At 44.4% G+C, this 27,579-nt stretch overlaps 1 protein-coding gene across 2 annotated transcripts; it reads left to right on the top strand.

The window, feature by feature from the left end:
- The first annotated feature begins 223 nt into the window (after window positions 1–223).
- Window positions 224–26,976, top strand: FDFT1 (farnesyl-diphosphate farnesyltransferase 1). 2 transcript variants are annotated; one of them, XM_068974136.1, is made up of 8 exons: window positions 224–371; window positions 9,937–10,034; window positions 11,118–11,301; window positions 15,285–15,413; window positions 16,162–16,353; window positions 21,255–21,431; window positions 22,739–22,891; window positions 26,339–26,974. In XM_068974136.1, exons 1-8 carry the CDS (start codon window positions 273–275, stop codon window positions 26,558–26,560), a joined length of 1,254 nt encoding a protein of 417 aa, XP_068830237.1. In that variant the 5' UTR covers window positions 224–272; the 3' UTR covers window positions 26,561–26,974. The 2 variants fall into 2 exon arrangements, with proteins under 2 accessions (XP_068830237.1, XP_068830236.1); XM_068974135.1 differs by lacking the exon at window positions 224–371 and having other exon boundaries at window positions 9,676–10,034; window positions 26,339–26,976.
- The last annotated feature ends 603 nt before the right edge of the window (window positions 26,977–27,579 follow it).

Raw genomic sequence — 27,579 nt, 5'->3', positions numbered from 1 at the left:
CCGCCGATTGGCCAGCGTCTTCCTGGTGCGAGCGGCCCTAGCCAATCGACAGCCGTCAGTCCACCCCGCGCGCTCACCGGGAGCAGCGCGAGAGCAGGAGGCCCGTTGAAGTTGGTGGGGAAATGGGCGTGGCGCTACCGCGTTGGGTCCGCCTCCGCCCCGCCCCTCCTCGCCGCACCTCCTCAGCCTAATCCTTCCGTGAGTGCGGGAAGGGGCCAGGCTGAGGTATCGACGAGGTGAGCTCAGGGATCCGACTGTCCGCTGCCGCCAGCATGGAGTTCGTGAAGTGCTTGGGGCACCCTGAGGAGTTCTACAACCTTCTGCGCTTCCAGATGGGGGGCCGGCGGAAGGTGATACCCAAAATGGACCAGGTGGGCTGAGCATCCCTGCATCCCCGCGGAGTGGGGAGGCTGCGCGCGACCGCTGACTTCTGGGTCTGACCGGCAGGGCCCAGAATCGAGCGCCGAGGTTGCGGCCAGCGAGTGCCAGACCCCTCGAGCTCCCTCCTTCCCTCCGGGGAACAGACCCCTATCACGTCAGGCGGCCCCACCTGCCAAGTTTCGTTCACCTTCCGTTACCCCAATATTTGGCCCGGCTGCCCTTGGTCTCCTAGGCATTCCCCTAACCCCCAAGTTGTCTTGCTGCTTAAAATGTTTCTATTCGTTCAAGACATTGGTTTTCAAGTAGTTTGGCTTCACATTTTGTTCTGTCCCTGAGATTGGTTTTTTGTGTGTCTTGTAATACGTGGGTTAAACAACCGAGACTACATGGGTAGATTAAATGGGAGAGGACGTGTGAAAGAATTTTGTTGAACATAATGAACTATGCAAATATCGTCAGGAATACCTTTTCTGGAATGAAAGCTTACTCATTCTTACAGTTTTCAGTTACAACACCTCCATACGCTTCTCCCCCACTCTTTCCTGCAGTCTGAGCAGTCCCTTCGTCCTCTGTGCTCCCTGAGTTTTTTAGAACACTTACCTACTCTCGCAAGTTCTAATTATTTGTCTGTCTGTCCCTCGATTAGCTATACTGTTGGCTCTTTGAAGGCCAGACTTGGGTTTGTTTGTATTTCATCTGCCTCACTCCTGTACCCTTTGCTCAGTGAATTTGCAATGAATAAATATGGTATTTATTCCAACAAGAAAGTCATTAAGTGATTTTTAAATGAATAGACACATTCAACTGAAGTAGTGGGGTTATATCAAAAGTTATAAATTCTTTTCCCCAATGGAAACATCACAAATACTGTTCTTTGTTTAAATATACTCTTAGTTGTTGTCCTTTAGTAAAACACTGTAATTTTCCATCAGAAAAATTTTCCCTTTGTGATGTAACTCAGAATCCTTCTTCACAGTCTAGCTTCTGTGACTGCTACCTCTGTTGACCACTCAGGAGACATTAAACATCTGTTCTGTTTTAGGCTTTATGCTGGGTGCAGAAGGGCAGGATAACATGTGTAGACAAATTAGACACCCAAAGAGCTCATTGTCTTGTCTGGTCGATAAAATGTTATAAAATTGTTCATAGAAAACTTAGGCAGGCACCATAATGAGATGTCTTTTCATGTTACCTCTGACCTTCCCTCAACCATTTTCTCTAGCACTGTTTAATCTTGTATCAGCCCCATAGTCTTGTATCCTGGTTATTTGTGGATGGGTTTTATGTTCCCAAAGTCCCTTTCACAGTTAAGAATCTGTTTGATGCCAGATTTTAAGCTGTTTGAAAACAGGAGCCTTGTTTGATGTACCTTGATGCAATGCCCTCAAGAAACCTCTAGCTTTGTAAACAAAAGAAACTTAAGTAAACTGGCAGAATATATATAGTACATGAGGTAAGGAAATTTACAGAAGGGAAAAGTCACCTCTGCATGGGATAGGGGATTAATTTTTGAAGGGATGCCTAAAGGAAATACTGGAGAAGGAAATGGCAGCCCACTCCAGTACTCTTGCCTTGAAAATCTCATGGTCGGAGGAGCTTGGTGCAGGCTACTGTCCATGGGGTAGCAAAGAGTCGGGCACGACTGAGCGACTTCACTTTCACTTAAAGGAAATACAGCCTTGAATTGCTCCTATGCCTTGGTTGATAGATACTTGTTTAATTAGGAGATTCTGGCTAAGAGCTCTTAGGTGGTCCTTTCCTGAAATTATTTGGAAATATTTATTTTATTGTATATTTGTGTATTTTGAGGGGGTAGAAAAATTCTGTTCGCTGTTATCAGATGGTGCCAGGGATCTGTCACCCAAAACAGAAAAATAGCCACTGGTTTACAATCCAAGATGTACAGTTTCCTGGACACTTCCTGGAACAGGTAATTCAGTGCCTCTGGAGACTGGCCCCCTCCAGACAGTTCTGGTTTTTACGAAGTGTTTCTTAACAGTGAGTTGAAGTTTTACTCTTTGTTCACCCTCTGGAGTAATATGCCACTTGAAATTTTAGGACAAGTCTCATCCTCTCCAAGAATACTGATATACAAGCCAAATCTTCTGTGTTCTGCCTGAGTTATTCATTATATGTTATTATATAACACTTATTCTGTGTTTGGGGCTGAGGATTCCAAGTTAGAAGTACATTGTAAAGGGACTTTGCTGGTGGTCCGGTGGCTAAGACTCCTTGCTCCCAATGCTTTCCAGGTCATTAACCAACCTTTTCTCTCTCCCTTTAAAGTCTAGTATTCAAAACTGAACAATATTCCTTAGGTGTGATCTGGTTATTTCAGAACTTTAAATTCCTTTCTTATGGATACTGTATTTCTAATTAACTTGACTCATAATTGCTTTAATTTAAAAAAATGTACTTATTTATAAAATGTTTTATTTATTTTTTTAGGCTGTGCTCTGCAGCCTGTGGGATCTTCGTTCCCCAACCAGAGAGCAGACCCATGCCCCCTGCATTAGGAGCCTGAAGTCTTAACCACTGGACTGCCAGGGAAGTCCCTAAAATATTTTAAGCGAAGACAAAAATACTGAAAAGACTATAACAAACCGTTTTTGATTCCATCATGCTGACAGTCATTAAGGTGATGAGCAACAGAGTCACATTAAGCAGAGGGTGGTACAGATTCAGCTGAAAGCTAGACACACTTTGTGTGTGGACACAGACAGGAAACTGTGTACCCTCAGTTCATCCCTGATGGAGAACAGGTGTACAGAAGTTAACCTAGGGAACTTTCCTGGTGGTCCAGTGGCTAAGACTGTGCCCTTCCAGTGCAGGGGGCGAGAGTTTGATCCGTGGTCGGGGAACTGGGACCCCAGGCACCCGTGCAGTTTGGCCAAAAAGAAAAAAAGTTAACCTAGGAAATGTCAAGTCATCTCAAGTTCATTGAGATTTCAGGAAAATTTTAGCGAAGTAGAACCATTTTACAGCGAAAAGTTTTCAGAAAACACAGAATAAGTGCTTTGTAATGTGTAGGGCCTTGAAGTGTTAGGTTTAGATTAGTGGTGAGGCTCATCCGTGTGTAAAGACAGTATGAGCCAAGTCATTTGGTAGGACTGTACACAGTGTGCGGGGCTGAGGCTTCCAAGTTAGAAGTACATTGTAAAGGGACTTCGCTGGTGGTCCAGTGGCTAAGACTCCTTGCTTCCAATGCAGGGGTCCCAGGTTCTAACCCTGGACAAGGAACTAGATCCCACATGCTGTAACTAAGGTCAGAGATCCCATGTACTGCAGCGAAGACCAGGCACAGCTAAGTAAATAAATACATGCTTTAAAAGGGATTTAGAAAAAAAAAATTTTTTTAAGTACATTGTAAAGCAGCTGTACTCCAATATAAATTAACTTAAAAAAAAAAAAGAAGAAGAAGTACAAAGTGCAGTGGGTGCATGTGGGAATCCTGGAGCTGAGCTGTACTCATGGAAGCAGGCAACGGTCAAATGCACCCATGACGTGATGAAAGCAGTATTTGGGGAACAGTAATTTGGCAGGTGAATGGGATTAGGGGATTATACTGTGAGTTAAACTAATCGAATTAATAATAAACAGCATTTGAGTTCTTCTCTGTGCTAGACTTGAAGTCTATTATCAGTTAGCTTTCACTGGGTAGCCACCCCAGAACAGGGTGGCTTAATTCTGGAGTTTGGTTGCACAATAGTATGACTACACTTAACACTGTTGAAGTGCCTGCTTACAAATGGTCAAGATGGGCAATTTCATGTTATGTATATTTCACCATGCCTTGCCTGATTGCTTAGTGGTAAAGAATCCACCTGCTGGTGTGGGAGACACAGGTTAGATCCCTGGGTCTAGACCATCCCCTGGAGAAGGAAATGGTAACCCACTCCAGTGTTCTTGCCTGACAGATCCCATGGACAGAGGAGCCTGGTGGATGACAGTCCTTGGAGCTGCAAAAGAGTTGGACACGACTTAGTGACTAAACAACAATATATTTCACCATAATTAAAAAAACCAAACTCAGTGACTTAAAATAACACCTGTTATTTAGTTCCTAGTTCTCTAGGAGAGCTGGGAGGTTCTGGTCTGGGCCAGCTTGTGGTTGATTTCTACTGAGTTTGCTCAGTTAGCATGTGGCTGGACCATGTGTGATTTACAGGCTATAAGCTGGGGGCTCTGTGTGTTACATCCAGCCTGTTAGCCTGAGAACTCTCTGCTCTTGACTAGAATTGTGCAAACCCTAGGGTGCACACACTCTTGAGCTTTATGCTTAACTCACAGTTCCTACTGTCTTATTGGCCAAAAAAAGGGGAGCCCACATGCAAAGAGGTGGAGAAAGACTCCATCTTCTGATGGAAAGAGCCACAAACTTTATGGCCATTTTGTAATTTACCACACTTAGTTGATCTTGACAACAACCCTAAAGACATAAGAGCTATTGGTACTACCATTTTATAGGTTATAAAACTGTGACATAAAGTGGTTGAATTTTGAAGCTCTCCAATGGTGATTCCGGGATGCTGACCTGGGCCTGTTTGAAGACCTTCCTGCTCTCACTCTGAAGGTCACCCCGGGATAAAGGGCTTGGACTGGCCCCAGACAGCAGAGCACATCCCAACACTGTCGTGTGTGCTCCAGACACATTGCAGGCATGCAACAGTTGCTGGTTTCTTCCCTTTCCAATTCTTTCCAATTCTGCTGTATAGTCCCTCCCTCCCTTACTCCCTTCCTTCTTTCCTTCCTTCCTATATTCATCTAACAGACATGGGACCACTGGTTGCATGCTTGATATTGTTCTTGGAACTTGAGATTAAACAGTGAACAAAGTAGGGGAAGACCTTGCTTTTACAAACCTTACATTCTTATAGAAGAGACAGAATGAAAAAAAAACAGATACACAGTATTTCAAAGAAAAAATGAGAGCAGAACAAGGGAGCTGAATGTTTGAAGTCAGGGGACATCATTTATAAGGTTGTGATTTGGGTCCAGACACTTACCTTTGCATCTTTTAAATTTTTTGAAAAATGAGACCTGACTATTCCCTCTTCTAGCTCTAAGGTTTGATGAGCACAGAGTACAATATTTTACCATGCTCAGTGACTCAGTATTCGACTCTTTGTGGGCCCATGAACTGTAAATGAAATTCGTGGGATTTTCCAGCCAAGAATACTGGAGTGGGTTGCCATTTGCTTCTCCAGGGATTACTTTGTTAGTTTTAGGTTTTCTGAGCCAGTTTTAATCTGTATGAAGCATTTTTTAAAATGGCCGAGCTCTAATTAGAGAAAACATAGGAACACCTATGGGACAACGAAAAACCAAACTGAGGTGGGCAGTCTCCAGAGGTAGTGAATTACCTGTCCTGGGAGGTGTTCCAGAAACTGTATCTTGGATTGTAAAGCAGTGGCTGTTTTTCTATTTGGGGTCACAGATCCCTGGCTGCATCTGATAATAGGAATGGAATTTTTCTCCCCCCTTCAAAACACAAATATATAATAACGTGTGTGTGTGTGCTTAGTTGCTCAGTCGTGCAACCCCATGGACTCTAGCCCACCAGGCTTCTCTGTCCGTGGGGATTCTCCAGGCAAGTATACTGGAGTGGGTTGCCATGTCCTGCCTCCAGGGGATCTTCCCAACCCAGGGATCTAACCCAGGTCTCCTGAATTGCAGGTAGATTCTTTACCATCTGAGTCACCAGAGAGGCCCATTAATATTGGAGTGGGTAGCCTGTCCCTTCTTCAGGGGATCTTCCAGACTCAGGAATCAAACCAGGGTCTCCTGCATTGCAGGTAGATTCTTTACCAGCTAAGCTATCAGGGAAGTCCATAAAATTAATAACAAAATATTTGCAAATAATTTCAGAAAAGGGACACGTAAGACTTCTTCACTAAACATTATCTTAGTTTCTGTCTTAGGTAACAAAGACTCCAGAGAAAAAGATTTATACTTAGCAGACATGGAGGCCTGAGATTATTTTAGTCATAGAAAGATTTGGCTGTAGGAGTGCAGGGTTCCCTAAACTTGATTTATCCTGAATTTTTAGAAGCATATCAATAAATCTGGAGGCATACTGCCAGCTGCAAGCTGTGTGACATCACTTAGCACAAAATGGAAAAAGTGTTTTCTAATCATGAAGTTCTGGCTTCCATCAAGTCTAAATCCTATTATTTAGACTAACATCTTCTCTATTAAATCAAATCCTGACTCTATTACCTGTGGTCACTTTACTTTCAGCAACAGTTTCTTCATCCATAAAATAGAGATAGTGGCTCACAATCTCTCAGTCACAGTTTCCCAACTCCAAAATGGTCTCAAAACAGGTTTTTAATAAGTCTGGCTCAAAGTCATTTGGCGGTACAGTGTGCTTTGATTTAAAGTCATCCCACTTAGGGTAATTATTCACTGTTGAAAAAGTGTTGATAATCCCAGTTACAGGGAGCCACTCCACAGACAGGATATGTATGCTTTTTATTGCCTGTCTTCTAAAACACTGCAGATTCTGAGTTCTGCTACACATCTGGCCTTGAAGTCCTTGGGTGGATTGCAGGTCTGTATGGTATCTTTAAAGGATTGTGTGAGGATCAAGGCTATTGTTTGTATATCGTGCTTAGCGTATAGTTGCTGCCCAGTAAGTGGTAGTTTTTACACTGGTTGTTTCGTAACTTCAGTTCTCAAGTTTGTGGTGTTTTCCCTCCCTGCTGAGGAAACCCATGCTGTGTGAAGTCTGAACGAAAGGCTGTGGGGAAGGTTGGTCACTGTCCACTGTGGGACTGCTTTTCAGCTGGAGCCCCAGTCCTGGGAGGACAGTCCTATACTTCTCACCACTGCACACTCTTTCCCCTCAATGCCCTTCATCCCTCTTTCTCACTGGAGAGTTCTTGGGAGCATGCTCATCTCAGCAAAGGGAAACAACAGGAGGCTCAAGGGACAGGCTGCAGTAGCTTTAGCTTCGAGCTCCCTCCCCCAATCTCCCTTAGCTCCTGGGAAGCAAGCAGTGGAAATGTTTGTAACAGTGATGTTTTCCATAGTGTGTTTTTTAGTTATTATCTTCCCTGTATCTTCTTTGTAATTTGAGGAAATTGTTACAGATGTATTGAAACAAATAGGTGCCAAGAAAAAGACTGATGGCAGAAGGAGATGAGAAGTGATTTAGTGACCTGGGTCCCTTTTAAGATTGGAGAGGGCATTTTTGGAAAGGAGGGGCATGTTCTTAAAGATTATTACTCTTCAGAAGGAGTGCAATCTAGCTTTGACATCAGCCCCCAAACCCTTAGGTGTAGCTGAGGATGAAAACATTTGGCAGAGCAGGGAAAGGAATCAAATTGTATGTGCAGAGCTGGCTCAGAGCTCAGAAAAGTGTTGTTCCTTTTATTTATTGTGAAGTCTTTCCTCTCCACATTTTGAGAGGGGAGTTGATGAATTGCTGTTAAAATACTCTCTGAACTAATTAATTTATTCATCAGTCCTTCACTGAGTATTTTTATGTGCCAGACTGTATGTCCAAAATGATATTACTAATATATGGTGCTTAGTAAATATTAATTTTTACTAATAATTTTAAATTGAATTTCACAATAAAATGAAATTCTTATGGTTAACAAAAAGCTTTATTCTCTTGACAAAAGAATATGTATCTATGTAAATTTAGGAAATATACACAAATGAAAAGAACATAGTTCACCTGGACCCCAGCAAGGTCCCCAGTTTCACTGTTAACATTCCAAAGTGATTATGGGATTTACTTTTATATATATATATAAATATTCTTTTAAACCACCCCCTTCTTGTTAGATATTGCAAATTATTTCCTGTTTCTCTCTTAAAAAGAGAGTGCGGGAAGACTGGTGAGGGAGTGGTATATGGGAACTCAATTCTCTTTGAACCTAAAACTACTCTAAAATATAAAGTCTCCATAAAAATAAATACAAAACAGCAATTCTTTCTGATATGGTTGTGTATTAAAATATGGATTTTTTTTAAGAAACAGTTTTTGTTTTCCTTAGGGAAGAGTAAATATAAAGTTCATAAGGATCGTTATGGTTCATTGATTTGAAAGGGAAAGATGATTAGAAATCTTTATAAAAGGAATAATTTGCTTTCTAGAGGATAATAGAGGTTTGTGTGTGTGAGTGCTCAGTCATGTCCAACTCTTTGCGACCCCTTGAACTAGTGTACCCTGCCAGCCTCCTCTGTCCACGGAGTTTTCCAGTATACTGGAATATAATATATATTATATAATATATATAATACTATAATCATATAATATAATACTATATTATATAATACATAATTATATATATAATATAATATATAAATAACATATAATTATATATAAATAATATATAATATACTGGAATATAACAGTATAATACTGGAGTGGGTTGTCATTTCCTCCTCCAGGGGATCTTCCCGACCCAGGAATTAAACCCGTTTCTTTTGTCTCCTGCATTAGCAGGCAAGAGTTTTTACCACTAAGCCACCTGGAAGCCCCTAAATAGAGGTTTAACAGGTGCTAAAATAAAACCAGAACAGGACAGCAGTTAAAGAGGTCAGAAAAGATTTTATTCAGAAAAGTGTTTGCAATAGAGGAAGAGACTTCAGTATAGAACTGGGCTCAGTTCCGAACAGAGTGTAGGGCGGGTGGGTGGAAAATTACTAAGAGGAAACCTATGGGGTAAAGAGCATTCTACCTGGAGGCAGGGCCGGGGCGCTAGGATAAGTGGGGGAAGAGGAACCCGGCCAGATAGTGAGGGTGATCATATGTGGGTTATGGGGGATTCTGGCTAAAACAACCGCGTTCTTGGCTAGAGCTGAGCGATGCAAAGATAAGCGCAGAAGTACAAAGCTTGAGGATTCAGAGGAGCCTGGCTAGTTTGGCCGAGGGGAGATTCCGTTGCAGGAGAAAGCAAACTTCTCAAAAAAGGACTGGGTTCCCTTAAGCAGCCTATGGGTTCTGGGGAGAAGAGGAACTCATAGAGGAAGGCGCAAGGTGGCAAGGTTTTGAGCCAGAGGCCGCGGGGCGGGGCGGGGCGGGGCGGGGCGGGGCGGGGCGGGGCTAGCATCTGGGCGGGGCTTACATCTGGGCAGGCGGCGGGCCGGGTTGTGGGGTGAGAGGGGCTGGCCGCGGGGTGGGCGGGGCCCGCAGGGGGCGGGCGGCGGGCGCCTGCTCGGTGCTCAGGAGCCCCAAGCCTGTTGCGGGGGAGGGAGAGCCCGTCCCGCCCCGCGGAGGGCGCCTCTCCTCTCGGCTCGGGTCTATGGAGGAAAAACCGCACTGGCCCTGCGATTCCCATGGCCGCAGTCGCCTGCAGCACCAAGGCCATGTCTCTCTTCAAGAGGACTTTGGTGCTGAGTCCCGGCGCGGCACCCAGGGGCGCGGGCACCCCTTCGCGCGGCTGCCCCTTGCCTCCCGCCGCCTGGCCGTCCAAGGACCGGCTGCGGGGAGAGGGCGTGTGCGGCCGGCTGCGGAGCTCCGCGGTAGCCGGCCGCTCACCCCAGCCCCACTCCAGCACCTCCGCGTCTCCCACCGCCGTGTGTCTCCTCTCCCCGCAGGACTCGCTCAGCAGCAGCTTGAAAACTTGCTACAAGTACCTGAATCAGACCAGTCGCAGTTTCGCAGCTGTTATCCAGGCGCTGGATGGAGAAATGCGGTGAGTGGCAGAGGCTGCAGTTTTTGACTTGGGGGAGGAAAACTTTGCTAGAGGCCTGCAGAGTCATTCGAAGCTACTTTTTGACACAGCTCGCGTTGCAGTCTCTGTGCTTGTGGCTTTGCCAGAACGTGCCCCAGTGGGTGAAGGAAATGTTGGCGGTTGAAACGCGCCTGTGTTTACTTTGGGCCCTTCCAGGCACCTGGCCATCTCATCGTGTCCCTGCCCAGTTCTTTGCGGGGGGGGGGGGGCAGTTCGGGGAGGGGATGTTTATTAACTTTTTTTTAGTCCTGGCCGCTGGACCTGTCTCTGAGCGGCTCATGTATTTTCCTTGGCTTCATTTAGGCTACCTTGCATTTCTAGTATATTGGGTTAATTCTTCTGAAGTTGCCTCTGTGCAGATTATATACATGACTTAGACCAGCTGCCTTTAAGTATGCTGCGATTCATGGGGTTGCAAGGAGTCAGTCGGACACGACTGAGCAACTGAGCTGAACTGAACTGATGATACTATTTGGGCTTCCCAGGTGGCGCTACTGGTAAAGAATCCACCTGCCAAGAGACCCAGGTTCAGTCCCTGGGTGGGGAAGATCCCCTGGAAAAGGAAATGGCAACCCACTCCAGTATTCTTGCCTGGGAAATAACATGGGCAGAGGAGCCTGGAGTCCATGAGGCTGCAGAGAGTCAGACACTACTGAGCCAGCCAGCCATACATGATAGTATTTAGACTGGGACGTTATTATGTCTTTTGACTTTATCTGCAAAATAATAGTTCTGTCTACACATTTGGTCTTTCTACAGTTTTTCATTAGTTAAATGTAGCTCATTCCGGGAGTAGTAGTGACATCCAGCTGGTACATTTTTTATTTTTATTTTTTATTTTATAAATTACAGAAGTCCATTGTTCCCAAAGAAAAGCTAAGAAGTTGCCTTAAGTAGGAAAAGCTTTGGATAGCCTTTCATTGGTCTGTAGAGTTAAGAGTGTAGGAGGGTTTTCAAAATGGCCTGGCAAAAATGGAATGTGATTTTGAAACGGTATCTTTGAGTGTTTGCTCCAGTGTATTGGTAGTCATTCCTTTCTTACAGCCACGCAGTATGCATATTTTATCTGGTTCTCCGAGCTTTGGACACGCTGGAAGATGACATGACTATCAGCATAGAGAGAAAAGTGCCACTGCTACACAACTTTCACTCATACCTCTATGAGCCTGACTGGCGGTTCACGGAGAGCAAGGAAAAGGACCGACAAGTCCTGGAGGACTTTCCAACGGTAAGAGGAGGGGGTGCATGATTGGTGGGGTGGCTGTCAGTCAGCTTGTGTGCCTGGTTGTCATTGTTTAGTTGCTAAGTTGCTTTTGCGACCCCATGGACTGTAGCCCCCCAGGCTCCTCTGTCCATGGGATTCTCCAGGCAAGAATACTGGAGTGGGTTGCCATTTCCTTCTCCAGGGGATCTTCCCAAACCAGGGATCAAACTCGTGTCACCTGCATTGGCAGGTGGATTCTTTACTACTGAGCTGTGAGCCTGCTGCTGCTGCTACTGCTTATGAGTCGCTTCAGTCATGTCCAACTCTGTGCGACCCCACAGACGGCAGCCTACTAGGCTCCCCCGTCCCTGGGATTCTCCAGGCAAGAACACGAGTGGGTTGCCATTTCCTTCTCCAATGCATGAAAGTGAAAAGCAAAAGTAAAGTCGCTCAGTCGTGCCCGACTCTTAGCGACCCCATGGACTGCAGCCTACCAGGCTCCTCCATCCATGGGATTTTCCAGGCAAGAGTACTGGAGTGGGGTGCCATTGCCTTCTCCGTGTGAGCCTGCAGGGAACTGCAAAACCAGCAGTCTCAGGACAGCATAGCATGATGTGGCGATGGTTCATCAAGCCAGACTTCGGGGTTGGCCGCCCCACACTCTTGCTCACTAACTGGTGCTGCCTGTGATCACATAGTCTGCCTGTGATTCCATTCTTTAATCTATAAAACAGATTAAAAGTCCCTGCCTCCTAGTGTGGTTTTGAAGATGGAAAGAGTTACCATAGGTGGAGCTCTTAGACAGATGTTATTTGCTGCTATGATTACCAGGATCTTGTTGGTAAGTCCAGCCTTTCTTCCTGTGGAAAGAGCTCTCAAATGCCAGTGTCCTGAAAGATGCTTTGTCCAGTTTGTGCACCCAAGAATGCAGCCTAGGTGTGTCACACCGCTGGCCTCTGGAGCGTCCTGAGTCTGGTGGCAAACCGTGCAGCTCGCAGTGGGTGGCAGTTGTGGAGTAGGGAGTGGGCTCTTTGCACCTGGACTGAGTAAGGACTGAAGCAGGATGACCTCTGTCATCCGCAGCTGTGTGAGCTTGGATGCGCTCATTAACTTCCTCATGCCTTTGTAAAGTGCGAGCTGTGAGGCCTGAATGAGTTTATACATATAAAGTACTTAGTGTCTGGTACATACTGAGTGTTCTGTAAATATTAGGTATGTAGTCCATTCTGTTGGAGTAAAGTGGGTTCTAACTAAAATCTTGAGCTTTAGAAATTTTCACAGATTTCTTTTATGCATGTGCCTAGATCCTACTTTTCTAGGATTTTATCTTAGAAAAGTCATATCTTTATCATATCACATGAATAGGCGATTCTTCCATACCTTATAAATAAAGGTTCGATTTGGCAACATCTCAGTGTTCCCTAGGGGCTTCCCAGGTGGCTCAGTGGTAGAGAATCCACCTACCAGTGCAAGAAACGCAGGGTTTGATCCCTGGGTCCAGAAGATCCCCTGGAGAAAGAAACGGCAACCCACTTCGGTATTCTTGTTTGGGAAATCTTCCGGACAGAAGAGTCTGGTAGACTACAGTCCATGGGGTCGCAAAGACTCAGACACGACCGAGTGACTGAGCATGTGCACCGGAGGCTTTCTAGAACAATCACTGTATGTGATGGGTGAAATTAGAGTGCATCTTTTTCACCTGGTGCTAGTGGAGACTTGTAGTCTTAGAGATCTACCTCCAGTCATAGCTTGAGGAAAAACAAAGGGTTACTTGTAAATGATACTAGCAGTAATAGCACTCATTTATTGAGCTATGAGTTATGAAATGCATTTCATTATTGATTCATCATCTTATTTTATATTAATGGAGTTTAACATGTAATGTCTATGATACACTGTTCCCCATGTTTTGTATAGATGAAGAAACTGAGGCACAGTTTTAGTTTTAAGCCCCTTGCCTGAAATTACCTGTGAAGTTTAAGTGGCAGGACCAGGATTCAAATCCAGAAGGCCTGCCTCCAGAACCCTGGTACTCAATTCCTGGTACGCTTTACTGTCCCTTTAAAACATGGTTAAAAGGAAAATGTTGTGATTTGAGATAGTAGCATTGAAACATATACATTACCATATGTAAAACAGATGGCCAGTGGGAATTTGCTGTGTGAGGCAGGGAGCCCAAAGCCAGTGCTCTGTGAGAGCCTAGAGGGGTGGGATGGGGAGGGAGGGGTCACACATTTACCTATGGCTGATTCATGTTGATGTATGGCAGAAACCATTACAATATTGTGAAGTAATTATCCTCCAATCAAAAGTAAAATAAAGTTTTAAAGAAAGTAAAACTTTACATATAAGTAAAGTGTTTTGATCATAACACCCCAAGGTTTATTATTAGGGAGGTTTCTGTTTACATGCTCCTGTCACCCCTCTTGGGAATCTGGCCTTTCTCCATGATACTAGTGGACTCTCTTCCATGTCTTCTCTTCTCATACTTAGCATCACTAGAGAGTGGCCCGGGGACCAAAAAGTGTACTATAGGTGGGAAACAGAATTACTTGGAGGCACAAGAGAAAGCACCTCCTGGCTGACCTTCCTGGGCAGAGGTCCCTCCCTCAGGTTTCTGGGGAAATGGAGAGCTCTTCATTGTCACTCTTTCCTAGACATTTGTTTTCATGTTCTGTACAACGACGTAGTAAGTACCAAAGAGCTGAAATTGGTTCACATTCAGCAGTGAAGTGTTTATCTTCAAGGGTTTGTTTTCAAGCCTAAGCTGCCCCTCCCCCAGCTGGCTGGCCTTGCCCCTTTTATAAATAGAACTGACCCAGCCCTGTTAGCTGTTGAAAGACCAGGTCCTCTCGAGATTCAGGGATTCAGATGACCTTTGGTAGAGTCACTGATTTGCTTCAGTCCACATGCGAATTGCCTTTGGCCTTTGTCTTGGAACAGCTGTTCTGGAAAGAGCAGTTCTGGAGAGATGGGATTGATTTTACTGATTTTAGGGATTTAACAGTCAATGTTTATCAGAATAATCCTTAGTATCTTAGGCTTCTGAGCTCTTTCAGTGCCCCGCAACCAGCTGAGTTTCCCTCAGGTCCTTACATTTAGGTGTTTCCTGAGGAAGTTTTTCTAACCTTTCTGTAAATATAGACCAAGTCTACATGAGACCAAGATCTCACCCTTCAGATCCTTAGCAAAATCTGTTCACTACTTTTTGTATTTTGTGGATAGTATATTATTTGAAAAGTTTCATGGTATTTAATATTTTATTTTGGCAACCTACAAAACACTTCTTTGAACTTCAGCAAGATACTTATGCAGGAGCGATGAATTTTAAATGCATCAATAATACTTTTTGACATTAAAGCTTGGGCTATGGAAAAAACAAACAAACACACACTGGATAGCCTGCCTCAGATTGAACTAAACTGAGTTGTTTAAGAAATTAGAAAGTGTAGCCTTTATAATGGGGAAGACACTATAGCTTCATGGCATGAATTCAGAACCTGATGGTGGAAGATGGTTGTCTGGTCTCCTCAGTGGAATATAAGCTCTTACGGCAGGTCGCCTGCTGGCTGTGCGTCCCAGTACCCTCAGCCGTGCTTGTTGCATAGGGAGCGCCCAAGACTCCACAAATGAACCATCATTATACTGAGGCTTGTCTGGAAATGAGGTGTTCCTCCTAAAATGCTTACACTTAGGTCCAGTTTTATGTTGAAGCATCTCATTTCTCATTAATTGGGAAGGTGTGCATATAATAAGACTTTGGATCTTGAGTTTAGAGGCTAGCATTTTTATACCCTTCTATTTTAACATTTGAGAAATTTGCTGAGCTTATTATTCAGTATGTAGATCCATAGTATAACATAGATTTAGGCTTACTGCTGGATCATTTGGGGGTCTTCACTACCAAGTTCTGTTACAGCTTTGCTTTACGATCCGTAGGTACCGTCTTGTTTCCCAGTTTTAATACACGTTTCATATTTTCTGTTTTTTTACGACCTCCATTTCAGATCTCCCTGGAGTTTCGAAATCTGGCTGAGAAATATCAAACAGTGATTGTCGACGTTTGCCAGAAGATGGGCTTTGGGATGGCAGAGTTTCTGGATAAGCGCGTGACGTCTGAACGGGAGTGGGACAAGGTTAGTGTCCCTGTGGAGCATTGTGAGTGCGGGTGGCACCAATGAGCTCGCAGTGCCCACCGTGATGTTTAGGATGAAGAAGTGGTGTTTTTACAACCCAGTGGTAATGTCTCCTCATAAACACTTAACAGTCTTATGATGTTACCACTGGGTTGTTTCTGAGGACTTAATACACAGAGCTTAAAACACATCCTCATTATGTTAAAAAAAAACAAACCAAAAAACAAAGTACTTCCATGACATTCTTTTACATAATGAAGATTTTGAGACGCTGCAAGATCTTAAATGTCTTCAAGATTAAACTCTACTTAGTATTCTAGTTTTTGTTAGAATATTCCTTATTCCCTCAGGGTCTTTACTCCCAGTTTCAGATATCAGAAAGTTTACTGTACTCGGTTATTTTTCCAATAACCTTTTATTCCAGAAGCAGTGCGTGTGCGTTGTACATATATATAAAGATATAGAAAATATAGTAAAAAGAAAAGAAAAAGAAGAAATATCACATGAGCTAGAGACCACAGATCTCTGATGAGCCAGAGATCGTTTTTGTTAAGTCTTTGGTGTTCATCCTTCTTGGAATGTTTTTTACTCCTTACATGTACATGGTATATAATGTGTGTGTGTTTTTAAAGCAAAATGAGATCTTTTACACTCTCTGTGGAACCTGGTTTTTCGCAGCTAATGATTTCTAGTGTTTCCATTTTAGTAAAAATTTCATTATTAAAGTACTCTAAAAATTTTCTTACAGTACTGTCACTATGTTGCTGGGCTAGTGGGAATTGGCCTCTCCCGTCTCTTCTCGGCCTCAGAGTTAGAAGACCCCTTAATTGGTGAAGACACAGAGCGAGCCAACTCTATGGGCCTTTTCCTGCAGAAAACAAACATCATCCGTGATTATCTGGAAGACCAGCGAGAAGGAAGAGAGTTTTGGCCTCAAGAGGTAACAGCTTCAGGGGGTTTGGGGAGAAAGAATTTTGAACGCTCTCTGACAACAAACCATTACATCCTGTTGGTTGCAAGTGACAGAAACACAAATCAAGGTCCCTTAGACAACACAGGAGAATGTGCAGACTAGGTTAGGAATTAAGTTGCTTCAGGGAGACTGGCTGCATCCATCTAGGAGTTCAGGCTGTGTCCCCTTTTTCTTGGACAGGCTTTCTCTAGTGGTGGCTATAACTATGAGTGGGTGTCCCACTCAGAGGCTTGGCTCCTGTGTCATAGTTTTTGGATTTTCCCAGATTCTCACCAAAGGGGGGGAAAAAAAGATGAATAACTCAAGCTATGCCCAAAACCTAGCTCATGGATAACATGTCCAAAAGCACAAGTGACAGAACATCCCCAGGAACTCCAAACCACAAATGCGTGCAGACGAAACACCAGCTCCGCAAACGAAAGCAGCAGAATGTGTGCAGGACAAAGCCAGAGCCGCTGCAGAGTAGCTCAGCTCAAACGGGTGCTCCTTGTCAGACGGTGTGAGTCCACGAGGGCCGTGGCGAAGCCTAGAGGAGCTGGATAGTATTTCAGCCCAAACGGGTGGTCCTTGTCAGATGGTGTGAGTCCGCGAGGGCCGTGGTGAGGCCTAGAGGAGCTGGAGAGGACTGGCCCCCTTGAGCTGGACGTGGACACTGACCAGCCAGGCTTCTCTTCCTGGCCTGGGCCACACTGAGGAGTGAAATAAAAACTGAGCAGCTGGACCTAAGAGGGACCTAAGTGACATCAACCAGATACAGCGCATGGACTTTGTTTGTTTATGATCCTCATTGGAGGAAACTAAGTGGGGAAAAATCAGACACTGGGACAACATGGCTGCTAACTGGATAATCTGTATTAAACATTTATCTTTAGTTAACTTTTAGTTGTGATAAGATATATGTGCAAGAAAGGGTCCTGGTCTTTTAGAAATTTATAATATTAAATGATAACATATCAGGATAAAATGATAAATACAATGATTATTGGGATTTTAAAATAATTTAGGGGTGGGAGTGGTGGAAGCCAAGCGTCAGTAACTGTTGAAGCTGGCGGATGGTTACATAGGTACTCATTAACCTTTTTCTCCAGGTTCTGCAGGATAGTTGAGTACCATCAATCAGAGTGAGTCTAGGTGCAAGTTAAGAATAGAAAACAAATTTGATTTTCCATTAAATCTGTTAGTCCTTTTAGGCCCAGTCATTTCTTTTGGGGAGTGTATAAAGTTATAATAAGTGTTATTCGTTAGGAAGTTTAAGAATACCTAAGAATAAAAGTAAGTTATTTGCTAGCTTCAGAGAACCCCCTAAATAATATCATTCAGTTCAGTTCAGTTCAGTCGCTCAGTCGTGTCTGACTCTTTGCGACCCCATGAATTGCAGCACGCCAGGCCTCCCTGTCCATCACCAACTCCTGGAGTTCACTCACACTCACGTCCATCGAGTCAGTGATGCCATCCAGCCATCTCATCCTCTGTCGTCCCCTTCTCCTCCTGCCCCTAATCCCTCCCAGCATCAGAGTCTTTTCCAATGAGTCAACTCTTTGCAGGAGGTGGCCAGAGTACTGGAGTTTCAGCTTTAGCAGAATTCCTTCCAAAGAAATCCCAGAGCTGATCTCCTTCAGAATGGACTGGTTGGATCTCCTTGCAGTCCAAGGGACTCTCAAGAGTCTTCTCCAACACGACAGTTCAAAAGCATCAATTCTTCGGCGCTCAGCTTTCTTCACAGTCCAACTCTCACATCCATACATGACCACGGGATAAACCATAGCCTTGACTAGACAGACCTTTGTTGGCAAAGTAATGTCTCTGCTTTTCAATATGCTGTCTAGGTTGGTTATAACTTTTCTTCCAAGGAGTAAGCGTCTTTTAATTTCATGGCTGCAATCACCATCTGCAGTGATTTTGGAGCCCCCCAAAATAAGGTGTGACACTGTTTCCACTGTTTCCCCATCTATTTCCCATGAAGTGATGGGACCAGATGCCATGACCTTCGTTTTCTGAATGTTGAGCTTTAAGCCAACTTTTTCACTCTCCTCTTTCACTTTGATCAAGAGGCTTTTTAGTTCCTCTTCACTTTCTGCCATAAGGGTGGTGTCATCTGCATATCTGAGGTTATTGATATTTCTCCTGGCAGTCTTGATTCCAACTTGTGTTTCTTCCAGCCTAGCGTTTCTCATGATGTACTCTGCATCTAAGTTAAATAAGCAGGGTGACAGTATACAGCCTTGACGTACTCCTTTTCCTATTTGGAACCAGTCTGTTGTTCCATGTCCAGTTCTAACTGTTGCTTCCTGACCTGCATACAGGTTTCTCAAGAGGCAGGTCAGGTGGTCTGGTATTCCCATCTCTTTCAGAATTTTCCAGTTTATTGTGATCCACACAGTCAAAGGCTTTGACATAGTCAATAAAGCAGAAATAGATGTTTGTCTGGAACTCTTGCTTTTTCCATGATCCAGCAGATGTTGGCAATTTGATCTTTGGTTCCTCTGCCTTTTCTAAAACCAGCTTGAACATCAGGAAGTTCACGGTTCACATATTGCTGAAGCCTGGCTTGGAGAATTTTGAGCATTACTTTACTAGCATCTGAGATGAGTGCAATTGTGCGGTAGTTTGAGCATTCTTTGGCATTGCCTTTCTTTGGAATTGAAATGAAAACTGCCCTTTTCCAGTCCTGTGGCCACTGCTGAGTTTTCCAAATTTGCTGGCATATTGAGTGCAGCACTTTCACAGCATCATCTTTCAGGATTTGAAACAGCTCAACTGGAATGCCATCACCTGCACTAGCTTTGTTCATAGTGATGCTTTCCAAGGCCCACTTGACTTCACATTCCAGGATGTCTGGCTCTAGGTGAGTGATCACACCATCGTGATTATCTTGGTCTTGAAGATCTTTTTTGTACAGTTCTTCTGTGTATTCTTGCCACCTCTTCTTAATATCTTCTGCTTCTGTTAGGTCCAGACCATTTTTGTCCTTTATCGAGCCCATCTTTGCATGAAATGTTCCCTTGGTATCTCTAATTTTCTTGAAGAGATCTCTAGTCTTTCCCATTCTGTTCTTTTCCTCTATTTCTTTGCATTGATTGCTGAGGAAGGCTTTCTTATCTCTTCTTGCTGTTCTTTGGAACTCTGCATTCAGATGCTTGTATCTTTCCTTTTCTCCTTTGATTTTTTACTTCTCTTCTTTTCACGGCTATTTGTAAGGCCTCCCCTGACAGCTATTTTCCTTTTTGCATTTCTTTTCCATGGGGATGGTCTTGATCCCTGTCTCCTGTACAGTGTCACGAACCTCCGTCCATAGTTCATCAGGCACTCTATCTATCAGATCTAGTCCCTTAAATCTATTTCTCACTTCCGCTGTATAATCATAAGGGATTTGATTTAGGTCGTACCTGAATGGTCAAGTGGTTTTCCCTACTTTCTTCAATTTAAGTCTGAATTTGGCAATAAGGAGTTCATGATCTGAGCCATAGTCAGTTCCTGGTCTTGTTTTTGTTGACTGTATAGAGTTTCTCCATCTTTGGCTGCAAAGAATATAATCAATCTGATTTCGGTGTTGACCATCTGGTGATATCCATGTGTAGAGTCTTCTCTTGTGTTGTTGGAAGAGGGTGTTTGCTATGACCAGTGCATTTTCTTGGCAAAACTCTTATTAGCCTTTGCCCTGCTTCATTCTGCATTCCAAGGCCAAATTTGCCTGTTACTCCAGGTGTTTCTTGACTTCCTACTTTTGCATTCCAGTCCCCTATAATGAAAAGGACATCATTTTTGGGTGTGTGTTTAAAAGGTCTTGTAGGTCTTCATAGAACCGTTCAACTTCAGCTTCTTCAGCATTACTGGTTGGGGCATAGACTTGGATTACCGTGATATTGAATGATTTGTCTTGGAAACAAACAGAGATCATTCTGTTGTTTTTGAGATTGCATCCAAGTACTGCATTTCGGACTCTTTTGTTGACCATGATGGCTACTCCATTTCTTCTGAGGGATTCCTGCCCACAGTAGTAGATATAATGGTCATCTGCATTAAATTCACCCATTCCAGTCCATTTTAGTTCGCTGATTCCTAGAATGTCGACGTTCACTATTGCCATCTCCTGTTTGACCACTTCCAGTTTGCCTTGATTCATGGACCTGACATTCCAGGTTCCTATGCAATATTGCTCTTTACAGCATCGGACCTTGCTTCTGTCACCAATCACATCCACAGCTGTTTTTGCTTTGTTTTTGCTTTGGCTCCATCCCTTCATTCTTTTTGAAGTTATTTCTCCAGAAATAACTCATTAAATAATATCATTAAAGATCATCAAACCAATCCCGTTGTTCAAGTTGAGGCTGTTATTTCAGTTTCAAGTTACTAAGATCAAGGAGGGTAACGTTCTTATAGTAGACACTCAGCTCGTTTCCCCGAGATAATTTGTTCAGCCGTATTCTTATCAGAATTGGGAACATAACGTTAATCATTAATTATTTTGAGGCCTGGCCACCTTGCGAATGTTTAACGTTTATCTTACAATGCCGTTGTAGCTGATTTTGTTATAGCTGGTTATTTTTTCAGAGGTAGACCATTGCCTTGTGAAAATCAGGAGGCCTTTTTGGCCTGAGGTCATCAAAGTATTGCTCCATCTGTATTGAACTAATTGTCCCAAAGGGACACTTTCCCAAACACTGAACTTATTCTTGGTTGTGGTTCGAGTGTAGTTATAATAGCCTTTGCATGGTGATTAAAACAGGTTCAGTCTTGATGAAAGGTGAGGCAGCGGCAAGATGGACTTTGTATATCATTGTTCTTATTTGCAAAGGTCCTTTCATGTGGCTCACACATCGCTCCCTTGTGCACATGCTGACTTGTCTTTAATCTGCTTATCTGTCCAGACTTGGAGCAAGTATGTGAAGAAGCTGGGTGACTTTGCTAAGCCAGAGAACATCGACTTGGCTGTGCAGTGTCTGAATGAACTCATCACCAACGCACTGCACCACATCCCCGACGTCATCACCTACCTGTCACGACTTAGAAACCAGAGTATATTTAACTTCTGTGCTATTCCACAGGTACGGAGCGAGGAGCCTGATGAGGAGAGGGCGGGATGCTGGCGGTGGGGATGATGGAAGGCATTTACTATTTGGCCTGTGTATTTAGGAATGGAGAGTTCCTTAAAAGATGACTAGTGTATTTTCTTTCTTTGCCCCACAACCACCACACTCAGCTCAGCCTTGAGGTTAATTAAGTCTGTGCTTTTCCAAAAAATTCTAGAACCTATTTTCCCATCAGCTACTCTAAACGAGTTACTTTGATTCTTATCCTCACTATTTAAATCGAGGGCTTCAACTCCAGATTTTATGAGGAGTGCTGGGTGAAACACAGGTGAAGCTGTTATTAAAAAGTCATCATTAAGCACTTAACTTTTGCTGTCCTTTTCCTAGATCTTGGGGTAACAGAACATGAAACCTGAGCCTGTGAAACCTAGGAACTTAATTTTTAAATCCCATTACCAATTATTTCCGTTTTTAACTCAAAGTGAAGAAAGTTACAGGATTTAGCTGACTTGGAAACTTGGTTTGGTCTGATTCTAATGACCAGCCTTGCCCAGTTGATGCTGGACTTACATATGCGCCATGTGCTTAGTTGTGTCCAGCTCTTTGCGACCCTGTGGACTGTAGCCCACCGTCCATTGGATTTTCCAGGCAAGAATAACAGAATGAGTTGTCATTTCCTTCTTCAGGGGATCTTCCAAACCCAGGGATTGAAACCAGGTTTCCTGCATTGCAGGTTCTTTCTTTACCACTGTGCCACCTGGGAAACCATATGCTGGAATCTAGGTTTCCATATATCCTAGAAATAATTTTCCTTTTAAGCATGGGATACCATACCCCCTCGCACCCTACTTTTGTCCCCCACAACCCCCTGTACTTTTTTTTTTAAATGTATAACGATTATGTTCATTGTAGGAAAAATAGGGAGAAAAAACAAAATAGTGAAAATTTTTCAGATACTATTTTGGAATATATGTTTTTCAGATCTAATAACTCATTGCCTTAGCATGGAAAATGTTACATTGGATTGTGTGTGTGTGTGTGTTTTTTCAAATAAAAAGGAACTTTTGTGACTAAATTATAAAATTATTGAGGACTGCAAAGGGCACTTGATTCTGTATGTTGCTGAGAAAGGGAAGTGTGGGAGCTGGGGTCGTCCTGGCGTGCTTTCTGTGTGGGTGTTTTCTCTTGGCTAGCTGCATCTTAGCCCTTCGGTGCTTTCTGCCCGTGCTCTCTTCCCGTCTCACGATGACTGGTTACAGTGCGGTTTCTCGCGTGTTTTCGTGAAATGAGATGAACGTGCTTTCTGTCTCTCGTTATCCTAGGTCATGGCCATTGCTACTTTGGCTGCCTGTTACAATAATCAGCAGGTGTTCAAGGGGGTGGTGAAGATTCGGAAAGGGCAAGCGGTCACCCTGATGATGGATGCCACCAACATGCCAGCTGTAAAAGCCATAATACACCAGTACATGGAAGAGGTGGGCTTTATTTAACAATGTTACTATTTAAACATCGGAGAAGGCAGTGGCACCCCACTTCAGTGCTCTTGCCTGCAAAATCCCATGGACGGAGGAGCCTGGTGGGCTTCAGTCCATGGGGTCACTAAGAGTCGGGCACAACTGAGCAGCTTCACGTTCGCTTTTCACTTTCATGCACTGGAGAAGGAAATGGCAACCCACTCTAATATTCTTGCCTGGAGAATCCCAGAGACAGAGGAGCCTAGTGGGCTGCCATCTATGGGGTCGCATAGAGTCGGACACGACTGAAGTGACTTAGCAGCAGCAGCATTTAAACATTCCTTCATATTGGGATATTAGATGATCTCAACAACTCGCAGTGTTATGGCATAAAGACACGGGTTGATGTCCTTTATTCCAGAAGAATAAGCACAGGGAGCCTACTGTTGGGAGCTTCCTGGTGCCCTGGTCAGAGGGGACAAAGGAAGCCAGGTCTTACGATGGCGCTCCTAGGAGAATCATATTTTTTGAGCTGGAAGATAAAGTTAGAGGCCAACCACGCTTCTCCTTTTACAGCTGAGGCATGTGAAGCCAGGCCTGGGGCTGATGACATAGCATCTGAGGGGATCCAGGATCGCAGGCCACACTTCCTGTCACCCCGTCCAATACTTCATATTATGGCAAGGGCCTCAGTGGAGAATCCATCGTGGGGAATTTTGACAAAGGGAAACCAAGAGGCTGCAACTGTTTCTAAATTTTGTAATGTCAGTCTCATTTCATATGCCAAAATGTATCCCATAAAACAGCATGCCTGTTCTAGAACTTTTTCTTAGAGGTTGGGGCTCTCTACTTGGCAGGCCCTGAGCATTACTTCTCAAGTGAGGTGATTTAGCTTCCTCCTCTTCCGAGGACATTTAGTAGCGTCTGGAGACATTTTTGATTTTCACGGGGGGTGTGGGTGGCTACCGCCTTCTGTTGCATAGAAACCCGAGAGGCTTCGGTTTGTTCTGGTTTTCTGATCCCTCCAGTCCCTGCATTATGTTTTGACAGGGATAAGATTTATATGAGCAGTTTTATCTAAAAATTCTATAATACAATGATTTCCTCTGATTTCCATTGCATATTGCACATTTTTCTTGTATTTCTTTCCTGTCTTCCATCTGCCAAGTTTTAGATCCCTGCATTTCTGTGTGAGGCACTTATTGAAGGTATAGAGATCAGGTTTTTTAAAAAACTCCCAATTCTTTTACAGACTAGATGAACATGTCTAGTATTGACCAAAAAATAGCTACTGATGAGACTGGGGACATTGGGGTTCACTGTTTAGCCAGCACTTACTTGGGACTTACTCTGTACCTGGCATAGAAGCCAAATAGGTGGGTACTATTAATATCAAGGAAATTTGAGGCCCTAACACCATGGCTAGGGCCATAATTTGGACCCAGGTCTGGCTGACTTCAGAGCCACTATTCACAATTCCAAGGGCTTGAATTACCCTTTCTAAATAGTGACATTTTAGGTACTGTCCCCATTTTATATAAATTAGAAACATGCTATGTAGTTTATAGTTCAGAGAATAGTTTTATAATTTTATTCTGATCATTGATTTTAGAAAACCATGTTTTTAAAATGTAGGCAGTTCCATTGCTGATTTAGAATTCATATTTTATTCGGTATTTTCCATCACTACTGGAATTAAAGCCTAGTTGGGATTCAGTTTGACTTAGGGCAGGGCAGAGCAGGCCGCACACAGCTGGCTGACCCCCTGATTTCATAATGACTTTACATTAGGACGCAGCCCCATCCATTTGTTTCTGTTGTCGTCCACGGCTCCCAGGGTTCTTGAGCAGCAGGGCTGAGCAGCTATAACCGACAGGGCCCACAATGCTGAAAATACTTTTTTAGGCCCTTTAGGAAAAGTTTCCAGGGACGTCCCTGGTGGTCCAGTGGCTGAGACTCTGTGCTCCCCTTACAGGGTGCCCAGATTTGATCCCTGGTCAGGGAACTAGATCCCACATGCTGACCTATTGACTTGCCACAACTAAGACCTGTTGCAGTCAAATAAATAAATATAAAAAAGATTAAAAGTTTGTCCTGGACCTTTGATCCAGGACATAGATTATTTTATTTAAAATTACTCTAGTGAAACTTAAGGTATTTTAGAGGAAATATTAATAGCCATAAGTTTATTTGACTTAAACTGAAAATTTCTAAGTTTCAAGGAATGGAATGTGAAATGGCTTTAATGCCAGCCTTAAGGACATTTTGTCAATAAAGTTTCAAGGGAGGACTTTTAGTATGAAGTCCGCAAGTTGTTGGGCATTTTGCTGGTGGCCAGATGTTAGCTCGCATCCGGTCTCTCCTCGCTGAGCACGTAAGTCGGGAAGACACTTACTCTGGGGTCCCTGGTTGCAGCAGCAGTGCACGTGCAGGGAATTCAGGGCTCTCGCAAGCCTGAAGTGTGAAGGACGAGGTGGTGCGAAGCCCATATCCCCTGAGCAGGGCAGCTGCTCCTCAGGGCCTCGTCCTCTGGAGCCGCCTCCACTGGAAGGCAGTCTGGGTACCTGGCAGCTGGTGAGAAGCTCCACCAGCTATTTTGGGACAAAAACAAATGCTCAGGCAAACAGCCAGAAACTTTTACTTCCTTCTCTGCTAAAGATGATTCCTTGGCAAGGACCAACTTTTTCTAGCAGGTGGAGCTTCCTGTTTGGCTGTGGTCTGTGCTCCTCAAACCCCGTGGATCCTCTCGACTCAGAGCGTAGTCCTGTGCCCCCGCAAGCGGGTTAGCATTTTGGTTCTTGAGTCAGAATGCTTCTATTGCAGGATGCCCAGGTGGCGCCCGTGAGCACAGTTTGAAGAGCAGGCAGGGGACTGGACGGCTGAGCTCTTTGTGTCCCCACCCCCATGCTTGTGTTCTTTCCCTCCTGCCCTCCTCCCAGGCTACTCCACCGCAGCAAGTGTGATGGCTGAGAAGGGACCCGAGGAGGCCCTTGGCCAGACCTGGGCGTTCAGGGCGGGTGTTCTAGAAAAACTTAAGCCGAGCCTTGGGCAGGAGGGGGGACTCAGGCTGAGGACAGGACATGGGAACAGCATTCCCGGGCAGAGGGAATGGTGTGAACAAGGAGGGGAACAGGAGCGGCATCGCAATATCATTTCCCTCCACCACGTCACTCTGCTTCAGCCTCAACAAAGAATGTGGATGCCACTGGCTCTTTGAAGTGCTGGGATAGAGCCCACTGGGATGGCCCTGCTGCTCCGGGATGGGCTAGAGGATCACCCAGGCTAGGCTGATATCCTGCCTTATTAGTGGAGTGGTTTAGGGTTGTTACTTTTGTATTCTATGAGCCTCAGTTTTCTCACCGGTCAAATGGGCATAAAATGCCTGGCTGTTGCATATTGTCGCAAGAAGTGAGCACAGATATTTATAAGGTTTTTAGGATTTACTGTGTTTTCCTCTTTCTTCAACAGATTTATCACAGAATTCCCAACTCTGACCCCTGTTCCACTAAAACACGGCAGATCATCTCCACCATCAGGACACAGAATCTCCCCAACTGTCAGCTGGTCTCACGGAGCCACTACTCGCCCATCTACCTGTCATTCGTCATGCTCCTGGCGGCCCTGAGCTGGCAGTACCTGAGCACCCTGTCCCAGGTCACAGAGGACTACATTCAGACGGGGGAGCACTGACTGGCTCGGTCTGGAGACTGAGCGCCCCTCCTCCCCAGCCCCCATCTGGGAAACAGACTGACCTTCTCTTCAAGGATGGATGTGGGCTCCTTCTCTTTTTTCCCCTCCTGTTTTAATCCCTCAAAGAGTTCTGTGGGCTTGGACCTTTAGAAACTGTGACCTGTGGTGGAGAAAAAGATAGGATTAAAGGGAAAGGACACCTTAGCCACCTGTACTCACCTGTGCAGGGTTCACGGCTGCCATCAGGGAAGGGGCTGCATCCGGGCCTGCAGAGGAGATCAGTGTGAATACAGCCTAGAGTTACAATTAAATGTATTTAATGCAAAACAACTTTTGAATACCTATCGCAGTAGAAAGTGAAGTTAATTTTTTTTCCATTCGCTTCTTTTTTTTCATCGTTTTATTTCTTCCAGTGGACTTGAATGTAGCAGGTGTGATTATCTGTAGAGTTCTAGGGAATATTCCTAAGATTGCAGACTGTCTGCTGCACGTGAAGCCTGGGAGGCAACTTCTGGTGAAGTTGGCATCATTTCCTCGTTTAAAGGGAGTTTAGGTTTCAGGATTGCCGTTGGTCCCTTCGTAGCAGGTAAGTTTCTAGTTGAAGCTAACGTTTTTGAGATTTTTATAATAAAGAATTGAATTTTTCAGCGTTTGTCAAGGGTAGTTCACTTGAAGCCTGGACAGGCGTGGCAGGTGTGGAACTCCAGGTAAGAAGTTGGTGGTTGAGGCACGGTGGCAGGCTGCTGTCCCCAGAAAGCTGGAACCACCCAGCTGCCCAGCTCCACACTGTTCCTGCCAGGAAGGGAGCAAGGGCGTCCCTTACACTGGCCTGCTGTGCTTCTGGCCAGTTCTATTCAGACATTTGATTGAACTCAGAGGTTATTTTCAGCTTTGCGCTTTGTTTGTTTCTCAAGAAAGGCAGATGTTTTTCTGGTGACTGGCTTGAATGCCGAGTGGCACTTAGCCCCATTCCCCCAGCGCAGTGGTCTGTCTCCCTTTTCCCCCAGGCATTGCTGAAG

Source organism: Capricornis sumatraensis, chromosome 6 (assembly GCF_032405125.1).
Source record: "Capricornis sumatraensis isolate serow.1 chromosome 6, serow.2, whole genome shotgun sequence".
NCBI classification, from domain to species: domain Eukaryota; kingdom Metazoa; phylum Chordata; class Mammalia; order Artiodactyla; family Bovidae; genus Capricornis; species Capricornis sumatraensis.
This window is presented reverse-complemented; position numbering and strand designations above follow the sequence as displayed.